This window comes from Eleutherodactylus coqui, chromosome 8 (genome assembly GCF_035609145.1).
Source record: "Eleutherodactylus coqui strain aEleCoq1 chromosome 8, aEleCoq1.hap1, whole genome shotgun sequence".
Classification (NCBI taxonomy): domain Eukaryota; kingdom Metazoa; phylum Chordata; class Amphibia; order Anura; family Eleutherodactylidae; genus Eleutherodactylus; species Eleutherodactylus coqui.
Genome location: NC_089844.1, coordinates 120,928,863 through 120,946,537, shown reverse-complemented (window position 1 = coordinate 120,946,537; position 17,675 = coordinate 120,928,863). Strand labels below are relative to the sequence as shown.

The following is a 17,675-nucleotide window of genomic DNA, read 5'->3' as shown; positions in this document are numbered from 1 at the left end:
CGTCCGTGGGAAGGAGGCCTAAGGCTGTAAACATCAGTGAACTAGTGGAGAATCCGCGCTGACTTCTGTTTTTGAACGCTTGGGTGTAACATGAATATTAGATTGCAGATGGATTTCCAGATTGTCTTGGTGATGTAAGTGATGAACAGGGGGAACGATTTCACCAGGAAATAAGGACCGTGGAAGAACAGGACTGCGGACGATGGGATACGCATATGATGGCGGACTACTGGTGAAATATCCAGTGCGAATGTCCAGGAACATCTCATCACAGGAAATCACAAAAATATAGTTTCAGCGACGGGTCTCAATAAAGAAACTTTGTTTATGCGCGTTCTCGGCTTCTTGAGACTTCTCTTTGTACCTTCAGCTATTGAGTGGCAGTTATTACATGTATACATTTATATGGACATATGTCATATCTTGATAGGCAGATCTGATGGAGAAACACAAAATGTCATTTTCAAAATCTATTACCCCAAAAATGTTCCAACATTTCGGTCAACAAAAAAATTGTGTCCCCCCCCCCCCAGGGTTATTGACTTCAAGGTACACATATATGCAGTGGCAGCAGTTTCCTTCCTCACCAGCTACAACGTCCACTAGATGTCTCATACTAGGGTACATTGAGACGTACAAGTAAAGCACTCGCTGCACCAAGGGGCAGAGGACGTCCTCGGTCTGTGCCCTTCATACAAAGTTTGATGTCCAGCAGTGGGATGCATTCATAGGACAAGAGATAGTTCAAGCATCTTCAAAAACTCAGAAAAAAATCATGCTAGGGCTTATTTTCAGGGAAACAGGATACCAGGGCACAGGCTGTTACACAATTAGATCCAGACAGGGGGGTGAGGAGGGCATCAACCAACATCAGAACTGGTATCTGCACCTGGCAAAGCAGGAGATGCACTACCAGAACCCTATAAAATGACCTCCAGTGGGCACAGCACAGTACCTGATCAAGCGATCAGAAATAGACTTCATGAAGGTGGCATGAGGGCCTTATGTCCTGCAGCGCAACCTGTGCTCACAGCCCAGCACCAGTCAGCTCGTTTGGCATTCGCCAGAGAACACCTGAACGGTCATTGGTGCCCCATTCTCTTCACCGATGAGCGCAGGTTCACAATGAGCCTGCCTTAATATTTATAAAGCTCCAGTGTGTGATTTAGGTCTTTCCCTAATTTTTTGAGCAATGTAGTAGACAATAGGTAGCCCCTCTGCCCCATCACCCCTGACTTCCTATACCTCAGCTTAGAACCTTTTCACACTGCATCAATGGCTCTCTTAAAGTATTATGTGCTGGGAAGACCTCCTGATGAGTACATTTAACAGAGGCTGTGAAGAATGCCCACGAATCACACCCATCACCCAAAGGATATAATGGCATGCTGTCATAGTAGCCTATGGGTGATATATGCATACCTATCAACAGCATTTTTACATGGTGCATCTAGAGCCTTCTGCGCATTCCATTCAGAAACAAAAACTGCCATCCCCGATGGATACTGGTCAAGTGGAGGCCAAACGTGTCTCTGTCTGGTAAATGGAGGCCTACAAACCCATCTGCACAGCACCTCGATCAGCTCTGGGGGCAATATCTGAATGGAGTCATTTTGAACTGTGGGACAAGACCGCATGCAAACCTGGTCAGAACATACGGAGGCCTTCATGCAAACCTGGTCAGAACATACGGAGGCCTTGGTCACGGGCTGTAAACCGTCAGATCTACATTGGATTTTTACAGCATGGATTGAACAGTTTAATCCACTGCAGAACTCAGAGGCCGAGCCACATGTAGATCTAGCCAGTCAATGGGCCCAGTCCACCTGTGGCAGCCCGGCGAGATTTCCGTGCAGATTTTGCGCCAAGTATTGTTTTTTTTTACTGCCAGCTGAATGTCACAATCTGTGTGGAGACAAACGGGTTGTGTGAACTTCTCCATAGCGTGGTAAAATGATGCAGACTTCACCATGCGAACGAGACCGAAGGCCATCTTCACACATTATATCTTCTGGAGCAGAAACCACTCTGTGGATTTTAATACAGATTCACACCAAAATCCATGGCACAATCCGCATTCAACACCCAGATTTTGGTGTGCATTTAACCCTCTATGTTTATGTGGATTTGCTAGTTTTTCAGCAACAAATCCACCATATACGAACAGACTATTATAGGCGATTATAGCTTGTGTGCCCCAACGTAAGTGATGATGATCTGTGTGCAGCGCTGCAGATCATGTATGTGCTATGTAATTGGGTGAAATAAGCCAATACAATGTACAAACTTCCAGCGTATGTGTTCAACTGCTCACAAACGCATGCTGACAGTAACCCGAGAGTACTCTTAGGTGCTACAACTATTGCTCCTGTGCTTTCACATAGGATTGATTGTCGCTCAGTGCATGGACATGGAGCGCTCCAGGGATCTTCCGGTCTCCCACCTCCATTCACTAAATAGGCAGATGAACGACTGCGCGTTTATACTGAGAACTCGCTCACTAGTCGCTTTGTTTCAGTGAGTTGAAACTAAGTGAATAGCGACCAATAAGCGATTTCTCACTTAGTATGGACAGGTCCTGTGTTAACATAGGGCAACTATCTGTCAAAATAGCTCATTTGATTGATTACATGTATAATTAGACAATATACATGGTCATAAGACACAATGACCCCGGCCTATAACAAACTATATATTTATTCAGGATACCTCTGAACTTACAAAATGAAAACAGGGCCTATTTAAATAGAAGTGCACAAAAGATGGAGTTCCATCTTTTTTTTTTCCTTTCCAAGAGGCAAACTGCACTCCAAAATAAAGAAAACACGCGGCACCACAGGGCTGGCCGAGTACTGCCGGGAACGTACTCAAGGAATTTTAGCAGTCCTCTGTGTAAACTTTCCCCAGTGTGCAAGACTGGGCCCAAGACAATAGAAGACTTTGGATCTTGCTCAGCAGGAGTTTGGCTCTTCACACCTTTGTGACAGCAGACAGAAAGGGGGGACATTGTTAGTGTTTCCACATCACTGTACAAATGCGGTCCATGATGGCTTGTTGGGCTCAGCTTTGTGTGTTCCTCCGACCCTTCAGCCCTGTTGTATGCAGTTGCCATTGAACATGATAAAAGACGTCTCTGATGGGGGTTATCGATCCCCACCTTTATACAATCCCTCAGTGCAATGGTTGATGCACGCAGATTGCGGTATTATCCATGCGTCAAGGCATAGTCTGTGTAAACAATACACGTAGCTGGCAGTCATCAGGAAGGAAAAAACTTTCCAACTATATATATAATGTGACTCACTCAAGGAAGCATTAACAGGCCGGTAAAGTACTAGCATAAGCTTGATGCCTCCACCTGAGGACTCGGCTCATTGCCATGTCATGTGACCTGAAGAATTTCCAACTTGACCAGTTCTTATCCTTCGAGCACGAGGTGTTCACTTCTTGCAGCAATATAATCTCACAGTGCAAACATTGTATGCAGCTAATGTCCAGTACAGAGAAGAAAGAGTTAACGATTGCCTTAGATTTGCTTGCGATTGTCCTACAACCGGAGTAAAGTCCGGGGATGAGGGCAGCATGTGAAGTAGTGTGAATAATGATCCAGTGCATCCACAAGATATTACGTGCAAGATACAGCGGCTTACTGCAAGTCCTTTCTGCTGCCATTCAAGACTGTCCTTAAGTTTTGTTTTTATCTTTTGGCTTTAGCCAGCCTGAGAAGCTGAACCTGGATCGCCTCTTGATGTTTGGCTCTGGACTGGGCTGCTTCGGTTGGGAATCTGAAAGCACACGATTATGTTAAATGGGGACACGAATACTGCATTAAATGATTAAAAGGGGCTGTATGGGGAAACAGCGCCACTCTTGTCCAGTGTCTGTGACTGGTATTACAGTTTAGGTCACAGCTGCAATACCAGACACAGCCTTTGGGGTGGAAAATAAAGGCAGGAGATTCCTTACAAGTCTATCACATTACATCAGATTTTATTCACAGATGACAATTGAACAGTGGGAGTCCATAAAATTGTATAGATGACTTTACCAGGAAAGCCCAAGTAAAACTATCATAGATGAACAAGAAGCTCAGATCTGCTTACCAGAATGTTTTTTGATCATATTTTCCATCATTTCATCCTCCTCCTTTTCCCTGTAATAGACAATATTTTAGGTAAGAACAAGAACAAGTTCTAAGACATCTTCCAAACAGATGCCAAGCAGCCACTAAAGGGTTAATGCCCTTTTACACTGCCCAATGATCAGGCACCTATGTCCTGGTTTGCACAATCATTGGGTCATTGTGTACCTGATCAGTCAATGCACAAGCAAGTGCTTCTTCTTTGACGGATTCCATCTTTTTTAAGCAGCCAAAAAAAAAAAAAGCCCATTGCGGGATATCTCCATGCTTAAGCAGAGGATGTGCGGCTGTCAACGACGATATTGTAGTAGGGATGAAAGAATGCATTAGCAATTGTTCGCCCCCCATGCAGACTGTGCTGGCCATTGTACAGGTCATTTCCAAGAGCCTCGATCTCATTGATTGGCACTCTTCAAACAGCTGCTATTGGCCAGTGTAAAAGGACCCTTAAAGGGGATGTCCCGCGGCAGCAAGTGGGGTTATACACTTCTGTATGGCCATATTAATGCACTTTGTAATGTACATTGTGCATTAAATATGAGCCATACAGAAGTTATACACTTACCTGCTCCGTTGCTGGCGTCCTCGTCTCCATGGTGCCGTCTAACGCTGTCTTCTCCTTCCATTTAGACGCGCTTGCGCTGTGCGGTCTTCTGCTGTTTCAATGGAGCCGCTCCGGTGTGCTCGCGCCGGAGAGCTGGTCTGTGCATGCGCAGAAGACCTCGGCGGCGCGAGCACGCCGGAGCAGCTCCATTGAAACAGCAGAAGACCGCACAGCGCAAGCGCGTCTAAATGGAAGGAGAAGACAGCGTTAGACGGCACCATGGAGACGAGGACGCCAGCAACGGAGCAGGTAAGTGTATAACTTCTGTATGGCTCATATTTAATGCATGATGTACATTACAAAGTGCATTAATATGGCCATACAGAAGTGTATAACCCCACTTGCTGCCGCGAGACAACCCCTTTAAAACGTTGCAGTTTTCAGCAATTTTTTTCTGACCCTACATCCCAATGATAACAGTAGAGAGGAGGGTATATTTTCATGGTAAGTCATTTAAGTTAGATACATGATCTGATTCATCTGCTTCATGCATGAGCTAAGCAGCTGGATAAATGTGCAGGGTGACCATAAGTATATATGGCCACATGATAGGATATAGTCCTTCAGAAAGTTTGGACTGGATCAGCACTTGGCTGTCAGTCCCATAGACAATGAATGGATTGAAGTGCACATGTGTAACCAATGCTCCATTCATACAGGGGACCGTTCTTGTGATCACTGGGGTCCAATTGGTTGGATCCAGTAGTGATCCGACATTTATCTTCTATCCCATCGATAGTGTTATGATTTGTGATCCCTATACCTCTTTTAATACATCCCAAGACTGATTGTTTTTGCAATGCCAGTCAGCTGCTGCAAAAGCAAATAAAGTCTTGGGGTGCATTAAAAGCTATGGGTCGAGGGACAAGAACATTATTCTTCCACTATATAGGGCACTTGTCAGGCCTCACATGGAATACGGCGTACAGTTCTGGACACTGGTCAGGAAAGACATTGCTGTGCTTGAGGGGGTTCAGAGAAGGCAACTAAATTAACGAAATGAGGACTCAAATACTCAGAGAGGCTATCAAAATTGGGATTATTCACCCTAAAAAAGCCAGCTAAGGGGCGACCAAACAACTATGTATAAATATATTAATGGACAATACAAGGATCTCTCCCATGATCTGTTTATACCCAGGACTGCGACGGTAACAAGAGGGCATCCACGACGTCTAGAGGAAAGAAGGTTTCATCACCAACATAGAAGGGTGTTCTTTACTGTAAGAGCAGTGAGACTGTGGAACTCTCTGCCTGAGGATGTGGTGATGGCAAAATCCATAGAGGAGTTTAAGAGGGGACTAGATGGCTTTCGAGTGCTATGATATTACAGGATATAGACATTAAATAACCAGAGGGGTTGTTGATCCGGGTCTTGGAGTCAGGTAGGAACTTTCAAAACGTTAATCAAGGGATTATTTAGACTGCCATTATGGAGTCAGGAAGGAATGGTTTCCCCCACATGGGCTAAATTGGCTTCTGCTTTATTGGTTTTTTTGCCTTCCTCTGGATCAACAAGGGGGGTGGAAACAGGCTGAACTGGATAGGCATTGTCTTCATTCAGCCTAATATACTATGTATTTTCTAGAATCAGCCCTACTTTTGTCTATGATCTGTATACAGTATTGCAGCTTATCCCCATTCAAATGAACACTGCATTACCAGTCACAGCCCAAGCAAAAGAAAGGTGCTGATTAGAGATGAGCGAACGTACTCGTTTAAGGCGATTTCGCAATCGCCCACCACTTTTTTCGAGTAACTAACTACTCGGGCGAAAAGATTTGTAGGGCGCCGGGGGTTGCAGAGGGGAGTGGGAGGGGGGGGGGGGGGAAGAGAGCTCCCCCGTTCCCCACTGCTACCCCCCGCTCCACCATGCCACACTCCGAATCTTTTCACCCGAGTAGTCAGTTACTCGAAAAAAGCGGTGCTAGATTGCGAAATCGCCCTAAACGAGTACGTTCGCTCATCTCTAATGCTGATACTTTTTTTCTAATCATTGTCTACTCCTTTAACGGGAACCGGTCACCTTTCTAAAGCACCATAAACTAAAGTTATGGTGCTGTTAGGGAAGGTGACAGGGAGCCGGGTGATGTATTTTCTTTTTATACTCACCCGCTCCCTGGTTCCCGCACTGTGCCCCTCTGAAGATCATGTGACGCACAGAAATCTGACTATTTTCATATTCCTATGTGCACCCTTTCCCATAGACTTGTATTGGGTATATTATTGTAATCACTTACTTATAGCAACATTACAATCACACATATAAAAGGTTTCATCCGATTGCGACAACTCCTTCTGGTGCTCGATTTTTTTAGTTTTTGTCAATGAGTGTACATTGCGGGCATGTATGCGAGTCTGTAATGCTGCATGACCGCTCTCTCCCAGTTTGTGTATAAGAGGAGAGCGTTCTCTCTAGATGATCTGGGCAGGGGGGAGCTGGAGGGGCTCCACCTCAATACTCCAAGCTTCATTTGGACTGGATTTGCAACGTATGCTTATTCTGAATTGCTGCAGCATCTCAGACCACCACACACGCCCGCAATGTACATACCTGACTGTGGTTTGGGCTGCATAAACTCGGTCACAGGTTCCCTTTAAAAAAAAATAGGTATCAGTAACGCATAATTAAACACAAGTGATATAAAGCAGCTCTAAGGACGTCTCGTGTTTCTGGTTTTACAGGTCACATTCTATTATACTGGTGTATGACGACCCAGCTGGGAAATAACAGCAATGAGGAAAGCACATAATTTACAACCATATTATTGGCTGTAAATCAGGAACACATTGAGTTCTATGAATCAGGGGAGAAAGTACAATAGGGGGCCCCCTACTGGTGCCGGTTAGTCCCCTAGATAGTGAATGGAGTGTAGTGCACATGAATAACCAAGGGGACTCAGGGACTGTTAGTGTGATCTTTGGGGGTCCACTAGTGGTCATACATTTATCACCTATCCTATGAATAAGGGGATTGATGAGGTTCATGATCTCTTTCTAGAAACAGCACCACTCCAGTCTATGGTCTGTGTCGGGTATTGCAATTCATCCCCATACTTGTGCCAGTTAGCCACCACAAGGCTATCTGCACGGGGCAGGAGGACTTGGTGCTCATTTACGCCCATCTATGATGTTTGGGTTAATTCCCCAAACGATAGCTTGCTAATGCTGTGGGGCCTGTGGAGAGGATCTTTACAAAGCTTCTCAAGTAATAACTGGAAACTTAGGACAACGGCAACTTTAACATGTGTTAGTAACGTGATATAGGAACCTCTTTCTTACCGTAGTCGGTCTTCATCCAGGCATTCAATAATCTCACTCCTGTCATTGACTATGAGTAGATACTTCTGCAGAAGTTCCTTCTCCCGGGTCTTGTCCTTTTCAGATTTCAGATGGTCTGAAAATTAGGAGAATAGAGTTGACCATATATGTGATGATAAAGTCAGCGGACAACTAACAACCAGAAGATACACATCATAGAAAAAGTCCAGAAGAAGCACATAAGTAGCAAAACTCCTCATATTCCTTAAAGTTCCATTCCGGGGAAAAAAAAACAAAAACAAACACACATTTTTCCATCGCGGCCCTTCCCATCTGATTGCCTGTCACACTCTGGAGTTCTCCTCTGTGTATTCCAGCTGCTTTCCTACAGTGCAGCCCCCTGTCTGATGCTTAACAGACATCATCTCGAGTGTGAGATTTATTTTTTTTTAATCTATCCCATAATGCATCAGCACAGCATTAACTGAAGCTTTTCCATTTCAGCCTGTGGGGGGAAAGAGTTTAATGAATCATTACCTTCTATCTTCACCTAAATAAGCTACAGACCATAAGAAGATTGAGCCGTAATCTCCTCTATCATAACTGTGTGACAGGAGCTGTATGATCAGTAACTGTGACTGGGGTGCCTGTGTCTTCCGCTAGGCAGTTTCTGTGGTAGGGATCGTGTAACAATTTAACACAAACTTGGAATTAACTCGCTTCAGACATCTTAACTGCAAGGAGATCTGAACTGGTCAGAATGGAGATCATCACATGATCAGCTGAGGAATAATGAGGCCGAAAGTTTTGGACGGAAAGAAAAAAAAACTAGCCAAGATAGCACCTAGCTCACTTATATATACTAAGGGGAGCAGCTACATAATGAATGAAAAACCAAATCACCAGAGTGGTCCTTTAACACCCAACAGAACAGCCACCCCTTAAGTGTTTTACAGTCACTAAGGGCTGTATAGGTCTGAAACACGTAACACTGGCTATTCTGTGTTTATGTTGCATTTCAAAGAAGGACATCACAGCTCATTCTCCTGACTTTATATTTATGGTAGTTTATTTAGAGGAATTCAGAACTCAGAAGGTAAAGACAGTGCCCTCCCAGCATGCAGAGATGGTACAGAATGCAGCATGGGCATAGAGAAAGCAAGCATGGAGAAATCTCAGCATCAAGATGATGCCTGATGAGGAGACTGCACTGCACGAAAGTGACTTAAATACACAGAGGAGACCTCCTGCTGACTTTGGGCTCAATGACGTTTTAGAGTTGCATTGACAACTGAAAAAAATCTGCAGCAAATCCACACATTTGGTCTGTATTCTGCACAGATTTTAGGGTGAAATCTGCTACAGATGTGGAAAATCCACAACATCAGTCACATATTAATGCACCCTTAAAGTAGCGCTCTCCCCTGCAATACATAATAACCATAATCCTTAAAGCTCCCTCAAACGCTGATGGCTAAATCATTGAAGCATGCATGTTTACTGTAACAGTAAAGGGGATAAGAATCTGTAAGATATCTAGCGCCGCTTATCTCTAGGGGGTAACAAATGTCTGGTCATGTTAACACCCAATATACTCAATCTTTGCATGCAGGTGATGTTATGGCTGCCGAGATACATATTAGATTGACAGATCCCATTAAAAACTGGAGTAGGGGATCAAACAACTACTATAGACCAAAAAGGGGCAAGGGGTGCTTTTTGGCATGTAGGCCTATAATTAAAAAGTAAAACAGTCAACGCTTTCCCCTCTTCTAGCGGATAACAGGGCCCAGCAGATTGCATAGACTGTAATAAGCACATATGGAACTTATACCAACATGTTGATGTGGATGAACATCTTGGATTTGCTATACAGCTGCTGAGCAGAGGGAGCAGGTGTGGCACGATTCATTCAGCTAATCCCGCACTGCAGGCTTCTCCTACGCTTGCCATTCCTTTCTACGGTGTGTCTGCTCTATAGATCAGGCCCCGGGGTTTTCCAGCTTATCTCCCGCTATCTCACACTAGGTTACCATTCACACTTTTAGCCCGTCTCATGGGTGACTAGCACTTTCCTATTCTCACCTGGCTGGTTCATTAGATTGCGGAGCTCGGTCTCCACATCCTGCTGCTGGTCCTCTAGAGCCTGCTGTCTGGATCTGGAAAACATTGACAAAACCATTAGAAGCTGGTATACTTTGTACAAGCCTTGAGATGCTACTATCTTTCAATCAGTACTTGTTTACAAAGCCCGACGCCTGCCAACAAACTCCCCCTCCCCTGCGCGGCGCTCCTAATTTCCAGCACAGTTTATGATTCAATGCAGCCGTTCCCATTGTATTAAACCTTTCAAGTGTTTTGTACAGTAGAGAAGAGAATGAACCGCTGGAAATGTTTGCTCTGTAGGATCGTAAGCTGGCGGCTCATGAATCACACGTTGCCCTGAGTCAGTGCGCTTCGTCGTCTAGGTAGGACGGAGTCCATAAATGTGGCCGTATAGATGTATAGTAAAAAGGGCTAATAACATTGTTTCTCTTTAAATCATAGGCTGCATGCTGTGTAAAAGGATGCGCCGTTGTCACATTGTAATATCTTAAGGCGTAACGTAAAGCTCCTGGGCCCCGATGTAATATGTCATTTATAGTACTGGTGCCTTATGTAGCAGACTGATCCCGTCAGACACCGGGGCCTCAGGTGTGTACTGGTACCTCTCCACCCCCTATAGCAGTATTTTATGCCTGGTAATATCACATCCTATGATGTTCCACAGCCAAGCTAGTAAATTATACACATTTTTGGCTAAAGTGGTACAATACAGTGCAGAAAGCTATGTTATTTCACACAGTACTGCTACTGTAGTGCCTACTGTACAGGTTATGCCAAATACTAGAAGTTACTGTGTAGCTCTAGTCGTATAGCTATTGCAGTATTGTAACAATGTGTCATTTATTTAAAACACAAACATATGACAAAAAAAAGGAGCGCTACAGTTTAAAGCATGGTGGACGATGCAGGACTTTAAGCTTCGCTGATGAGACAAGAGCTGCCTTAATAACTACTACATACCCAATTAACAACAAACTGGGTCATTAAGAAACTTTGTAGGCGTTTTCCAGGACTGGAGCTTCAGCCCCTGCAGCTCAGAACCCAGGAAAAGCCAGCAGTCATGTGTCATTGTGACCGTTCAGCCAATCTCAGGCATCAGCAGCGATTCTCCCATGGCCTATGAAGTCTGTGATTGGCTGACCGTCCACAAGTGATACCCACCAGCTTCTTCTGCGTTCTGAGGGGCAAGGGCTGGGGCTCCAGTGCTGGACAGGGGACCAATGAAATAGGTGAATTTGCATTTCTCCTTTATGTTAAACAGTTTTAAAGTCTGTAAAAGTTTTAATGCCCCCCAAACCCCCTTTGCAGGTTGCCCAAAGATTAAAAGTCACCCTCTAGCCACAGAAAAGATAACTATCTGATCAGTGGGGGTCTGAATGCTGAGACCTGCAACCAGGACAAGAGAGGTCAAAAGTCCCCCAGTCTGAATGGAGCAATGGCCGGACATGTGCACTGCGGCTCCTTTCATCTCATTCGGCCCGATTGAGATCGCCAAATGTTGGACCTCCGCTCATCCCCCGGCTGAGTCACTGATATTAATTGTCGCTGCAGTGCACATGCTCAACCACCGCTCTGTTCACTTGGGGACCTTCCTGTGGATAGAAGATAACTTTTAATCTTGGCACAACCCCTTTATATGATTTGCCTTTCCTTGAGATAGACCATCAATTTTAAAGCGGTGCGGATCCGACCTCCGGCATCCCTGCTGTTTGATGAGGCAATATCCTCTTTGCATTTGTGAGGTCATGTTCATTGATCACATTACCTTTCACAGCCGAGTGTCAATCAAGTGAACGGGACGGAGCTGCAATACCAAGCACAGCTATAACACAATGCACTGTGCCTGGTATACAGAGACTCCTGCAGCCCCTTTAAACGGCCGAGGATGGGGGGGAGGGGGGGCTGGGAGTCAGATCTGATCTGATCTGCTGACTTATCCTAAGGATACGTCATCAATATCAATGTTCTGGAAAGCCTCTTGAACCAAAATAATGCAAATATTACCCTTTGTCAGACCCTTGGGGAACCAGGTTATTGTAGAAGCACTTTACCTGTGCAGGTAGGTATTCAGGAAATGAAGTTCCAAACAAGATGTGAAGTCTGGAAACCACCTTGATGAACAATCAGTTGAGTCACAAGACTCACAAGAATAAGCATCTTCTATCCAATGACCCGAGATTACCTGAAAACCAGCCAAATATCTAACCTTTCAGAGCATTGTACGTATGACTGCTTTGTGTACACCGAACCTTACAGGCCAGACGAAAACTACTCCAGACTGATCTTATGTCATATCTTCAGCAGTACAGAAGGGGTTACAAGACTACAGACCGGTCATACTCACATGTAATTCAGCTCAGATTCCTGTCTCAGCAGAAGCTGCTTCTCATGGATGAGTTTGAACCAGTCCACCATAAGCGAATCCTCCGACTCATCTACATAACAAGAGGACAACAGTATTTCACCCTTCATTATTAGATCTTACCGCTATGGCCTATGTAGCATTGCACTGGGCTACCCTATGACCACCAGAGTAAATGATTCTGAGGCCATACTTAACATGCAATGTCCACTTAATGGGGACATTGTGATTTTTATAGTCATCACAGAATATATAATCAATTAGCTCTATAAGGGCATTTGTGATCCTCCCATCAGAAGGATTCCCTAGGTCCTCCAAGGTCACCTTCAAACAAGGTTGCCTCCTGCTGGCACTTTGATGCCCATTACTAGTAGTTATTATGGATACATTGGCTGTCCTGTGTGAACACTGGTATAGTAAGGCAAGTTGGGAAGCTAGAATGTTCTGGTAGACTCAGGGGACGTGTGTGTAAATTACAGGATCCTCGCCTTGATTATCACCATGTCCACTCATACCTACATATGGGAGCTCAGTTGGTAATTTTTTTTTTCCTTATAAAATAGACATTTCGTGCTGCCTGCGACCACCACTATGAAGGGCCGTCTTCATATAGCTAGAGTTAAGACTCTCTCACACAAATGTATTGTTAGTGTGTTTTGCGCGTGGCATACGCTGTACCAATCTGCTATAGGCTGCCATGTTGCCGCTCACACGGATTGTGCGAAATACACGTGAAAGAAAAGAAAAGTCGCAGTGTGTTCTATCTTGGCACATATTAGTTGTGCCCACACGCCAACTAGTGCATTGCAATTGGTAGCAAGCAATGTCATTGCGTACTGCATGTGTCTGGCGCAGGCGGCACACAGCGAATTACAGCTCTCTGAGCCTGACTTTCAATATATGTGAGCGCTATAGATTTGTATGCCAGGAGCTCGCAGTGTTACAGAAATATATAAGTCTCACCACAAAAGCAGGGTAAGCAGTTCAGTGCCGAGCCTCCTCCTACCATGGAAGGTTGGAGAGGTCCTTTTATTTGCATCATTTGTAGTCATGACACTCAACATCTACACAGCTTGAATGTTTTTCTTCTGATCCACTGCCATTCTTGGTAAGGACCCTACACAATGAGAGCTCTCACACCTCTAACGATACAATGACATGCTGATTCTTTAATTGACAGTTCCCCACCCCCACCCATACACAGAATAGGTGATAACTGTCTGATCAGTGGTGGTGTGACCACTAAAACCTCCAACAACATGAGAACAGGGGTACCAAGTGTTCCTGAATAAATGGGGTGGTGATCAAGCATGCATGCTGCTCCATTCATATCCATGGGATTGCTAGAGATAGCCAAGTAAAAGCACGTGGCTATCTCCCACAGTCCCATAGAGGTGAATAGATAGGCAACACACATTGTCAACCGCCAATCCATTCACACAAAGGGACAGGGACCCATGTTCTTGTGATCTGTGGAGTTCCCAGAGGTCAGATCCCCACCAATTAGAACTTTTAATCTTGAGACAGCCCTCTAAAAGGGGTTTTCCAGACACTTAGATATTGACGAGCTATCCTCACGCTAGGTCATCAATATCAGATCGGTGGGGATCTGCTACTCCGTATGGAGCTAACGAAATGATGGCATTGCTCAGGCGAGTGCCGCAGCCGTTCATACTGTACATTGAGGCACAGCTGCTATACATTCACTTGAATGGTACTGAGCTGCTCTCATGTCACCAATGAATATAATGTCACATACCTGAGAAAATGCTGCACCCCCTTCAGACAACACACTGGTGTGGATTGTGAGTGACAGACCCCCACCGATCTGACAGTGATGACCTATCTTAAGGACAAGTCATCAATATTTTAGTCCTGGAAAACCCTGTTAAGCTTACAATCTATATTCTAAATGACCAATTCTGAAAGCCACTCAAGAGTCACCAGGGCTTACCTCCAACACAGCTACGCAGCTCTTTCTCCAGATCTACTCCTCGTTGCTCCAAGTAATCTAATTCTTGCTCAATGATCTGGAGCTGTCTCTGGATCTCTTCTTCGGGAATGTATTCAGGACGAACCTGCAATAGGTCAAATCAGCTGCTCAAACCACAAACCCAGAACAAAAGCTGTATCCAAGTCACTATATGACAGACACCGTAGCTAAAGACCCAGAGCTATGGCTTACTTGCAGGGTGGGATTACAGGGAGGTTACAAGGTGCACATTTCCACCTTTGGGGGACCTAAGGGACCTCCAAAAGAAGCCCCCTCTACCTAAGCTGGTTTTCTATATCTATCAAATGTAAGGACTCTTTCACAGTAGCTATGACCTTAGAGAAGGCTTGCAACAAAAGAGGAGGCATTCATATGCTTGCTATGGCAATCACTATCTATAGAAGGAATATATACATTGCTCATCTGTCTCCCCTACTGTATGGCTCTCATTTTGAAGTTAAAGAGTCATTGACTCAAGCTTTCACCATAATTGCCACAGGCTTCAGAGACCTGGGTCATGCACAAGGGTATCTATAGAGGGTCAGGTGAGGTCACAGTTCCATACATGGGATGAGGCCGTCACCAGTCTTAAAAGGGGTATTCCCAAAATCTCAGTTATCCCTGATCCTCAGTACGAGAGTCCTGTTTCCCCCTGTTTTCCTCACTGCGGGGATGCTTCTTCCATTCATAGTGATGTCACTGATTGGAGCAATAGCCGAGCATGCGCAGTCGCCACTCCATTCATTTCAATGGGGCTGACAGAAATTGCTCAGTGCTTGTACTTGATTATCTCTGGTAGTTCCACTGAAAGTGGATGCAGCAGCGCCATGCATGCGTAGCAATTGCTCCACTCAATCCCCCTCACTGTGGGGGGTGTAGTAAGCCTACAGTGCAGTGAGGGTCACTAGAAAAACATGACCCCTGTTCTCAGGATAAATGGAGGCGAGAACCCCACCACCGATCATAAAGTTATCCCCTATCCTGTGGATGGGGCATAACTTTAGAATTTGGGAAGATCCCTTTAACTTGTTCCTGTTTAGGCTTACTATAGTCTTATATAGTTGTGTTTTATGGCCTTCTGATGGTCACGACATCTACTAAACACAAACCTTGTTAGGAGAGGCAATGTTGTTGTTTTCCACTGAATTTGACGTTTTAGCTGGAAGGAAAGAAAAGAACATCAGTAAGCATTTACCGGATAATTACCTAAAGGAATAGCTTTTTGGATCGGAATAACAGAATGACAATATTTAACTGTTGTCTAGGAGCTTTTCTTCCGGCTTGATCACCACCACCACCACCGGGTTCTCCTCATCAGTGCTATCCATATGCATATTAACCCTTTCCAATCCAAGTTGTATCCTGGTTTTCCTAGGGGGCTTACTCTCTTTCTGCCGTTATACAATGGCGCTATCTGCTGGCTAAACCCAGTACTGCATGAGGTGACACGTTGGATAGGCTTTGACAGCAGAGAGGCTGGCAACATACAGTAAGAGAACCCCGACGGACGTCTTCCAACATCGGAGCTGTACAGCCTTAAATCATAATGTCTTCGGACATCAGGCAGTGGATTGGAGAGGGTTAAACCTCAGGTAATAAGTCACATATGTCTTATTACGCTGCAATCCTTCCTGCACACGTGTAAGCCAAGGCACATACTTTAAGGGAACCGGCCATCAGTTTTATACTCACCCAAGCTCCCTCATTACAAAGCGCTTTGTTTTAGGGTATATTGCAGGTCACGGTCACGTAAATACGCAGCGTACATACGCAAGTGCGTCTTTTTTGTGCAGTATATTTCCACCTTTTCTTTTACGTGACTAAAATACGCAGATGTGAATGAACCCACTGACATCAATGGGCTCTGTTCATGGGAGTTACGAGCGCAAAACAAGCATGTGTAAATACGCAGCATATAAACACGCTTGTGTGAATGAGCCCTTACCCTGAAACGCTGATGTACATCAAAGACAGACAAGTTTTCCAAAGAGATCAGGAGAAGTGTCCGCCGGACAGCTCCCCTTCAGCTTTTCCTCACCCAACTCCACTTGACTGAGGTTTTCTTCCATTTGCGCACAGGGAGAGACCTATCAATCAAGCTGAGTGGGGTGGAGCGAAAGCAAGGGATGCAAACTGCAATGTAGAGGGCGCACCCCAAGAAATAAGCAAGGCATGGCTTTCCTGTAGACCGAGTATACATAATAGTATATTTAGCAAAAGTCTTGGACATCTTACAGGGTCAGTAAAGGCCGATCTGAGGAGCTTCTCCATGCTCAATTTAAAGGGGTTTGCTAGAGAAATACTTTTGGCGACGTATCCTTAAGATAGGTCATCAGCAGATCTGGTGCCCGCCGTCAGCGCCGCAACACACAGGGGTCGGAACAGAAGCTAGTGTTCTGACCCCTGTGTAGTGGCCAGCACTTGTAATTACAGGCGCAGCTCTCATTTTAATGGGAGCTGCAATTACCAACAATAACCACTACACAGGGGTCAGAGAATCAGCTTCTGCTCCCATACCCCCGTGTCTTCTGACAGCGGGTGACCGATCAGCTGATCGCTCAGGGTCCATAGTGATGGATTCCAGTAGATCAACTATTGATGACCTAGCTTGAGGATAGTATACGCGGCCTGATGCATACTGTATGGCGGGTGAATTAACCCTTTTTAATCCACTGATGTCTGAAGACATTATGATTTAAGGCTGTACAGCTCCGATGTCGGAAGACGTCTTTCGGGTTTCTCTTACTGTATATTGCCAGCCTCTCTGCTGCTGGAGCCTATCCAACGTGTCACCGCATGCAGTACTGGCTTTAACCAGCATATAGTGCCGTTGTATAATAGCGGGAAAAAAAAAAACGCTCGTGATCTTCCACTCACGTCTAAAAATCACAGCATGCCACGATTGCATGTAAACGCTTCCTACTCAGCGCTTCATAGAAGGTAAAGTGCTGAGCGAGAAGCCGGCCAGTCTTAATGTTCTGCACGAGTGCCAACGACCACAGCGGTGACGCCCGCGCTCGTGCAGTCGTTTAGGAGCATATGGCTCTATTTACAAGGAGCACATTACCATTCGCACAAGCAAACTACGACAATTTGCTCGTGCAGCCCGTTTATATAGGCAGATAAATAGTTTAGCCGTTCACATTCACCGTACCAGCGAATGTGGAATGCCTAAACAATCGCTGTTCACATGCAACGATGCGTAAAT

The 17,675-nt window shown here is 45.0% G+C and overlaps 1 protein-coding gene across 1 annotated transcript in view; it reads right to left on the bottom strand.

Moving 5' to 3' along the window:
• Positions 1-2,679: 2,679 nt before the first annotated feature.
• The window catches only part of MICALL2 (MICAL like 2), a 55,423-nt gene continuing 40,427 nt past the window's right edge, over positions 2,680-17,675 (bottom strand). The window contains exons 12-18 of the mRNA XM_066576323.1: positions 15,577-15,626; positions 14,429-14,552; positions 12,457-12,547; positions 10,092-10,165; positions 8,028-8,142; positions 4,104-4,153; positions 2,680-3,785 (exon numbers count right to left, since the gene is read on the bottom strand). Coding sequence (XP_066432420.1) covers positions 3,685-3,785; positions 4,104-4,153; positions 8,028-8,142; positions 10,092-10,165; positions 12,457-12,547; positions 14,429-14,552; positions 15,577-15,626 — 605 coding nt within the window. The 3' untranslated portion in view covers positions 2,680-3,684. The remainder of the gene's footprint in view (positions 3,786-4,103; positions 4,154-8,027; positions 8,143-10,091; positions 10,166-12,456; positions 12,548-14,428; positions 14,553-15,576; positions 15,627-17,675) is intronic.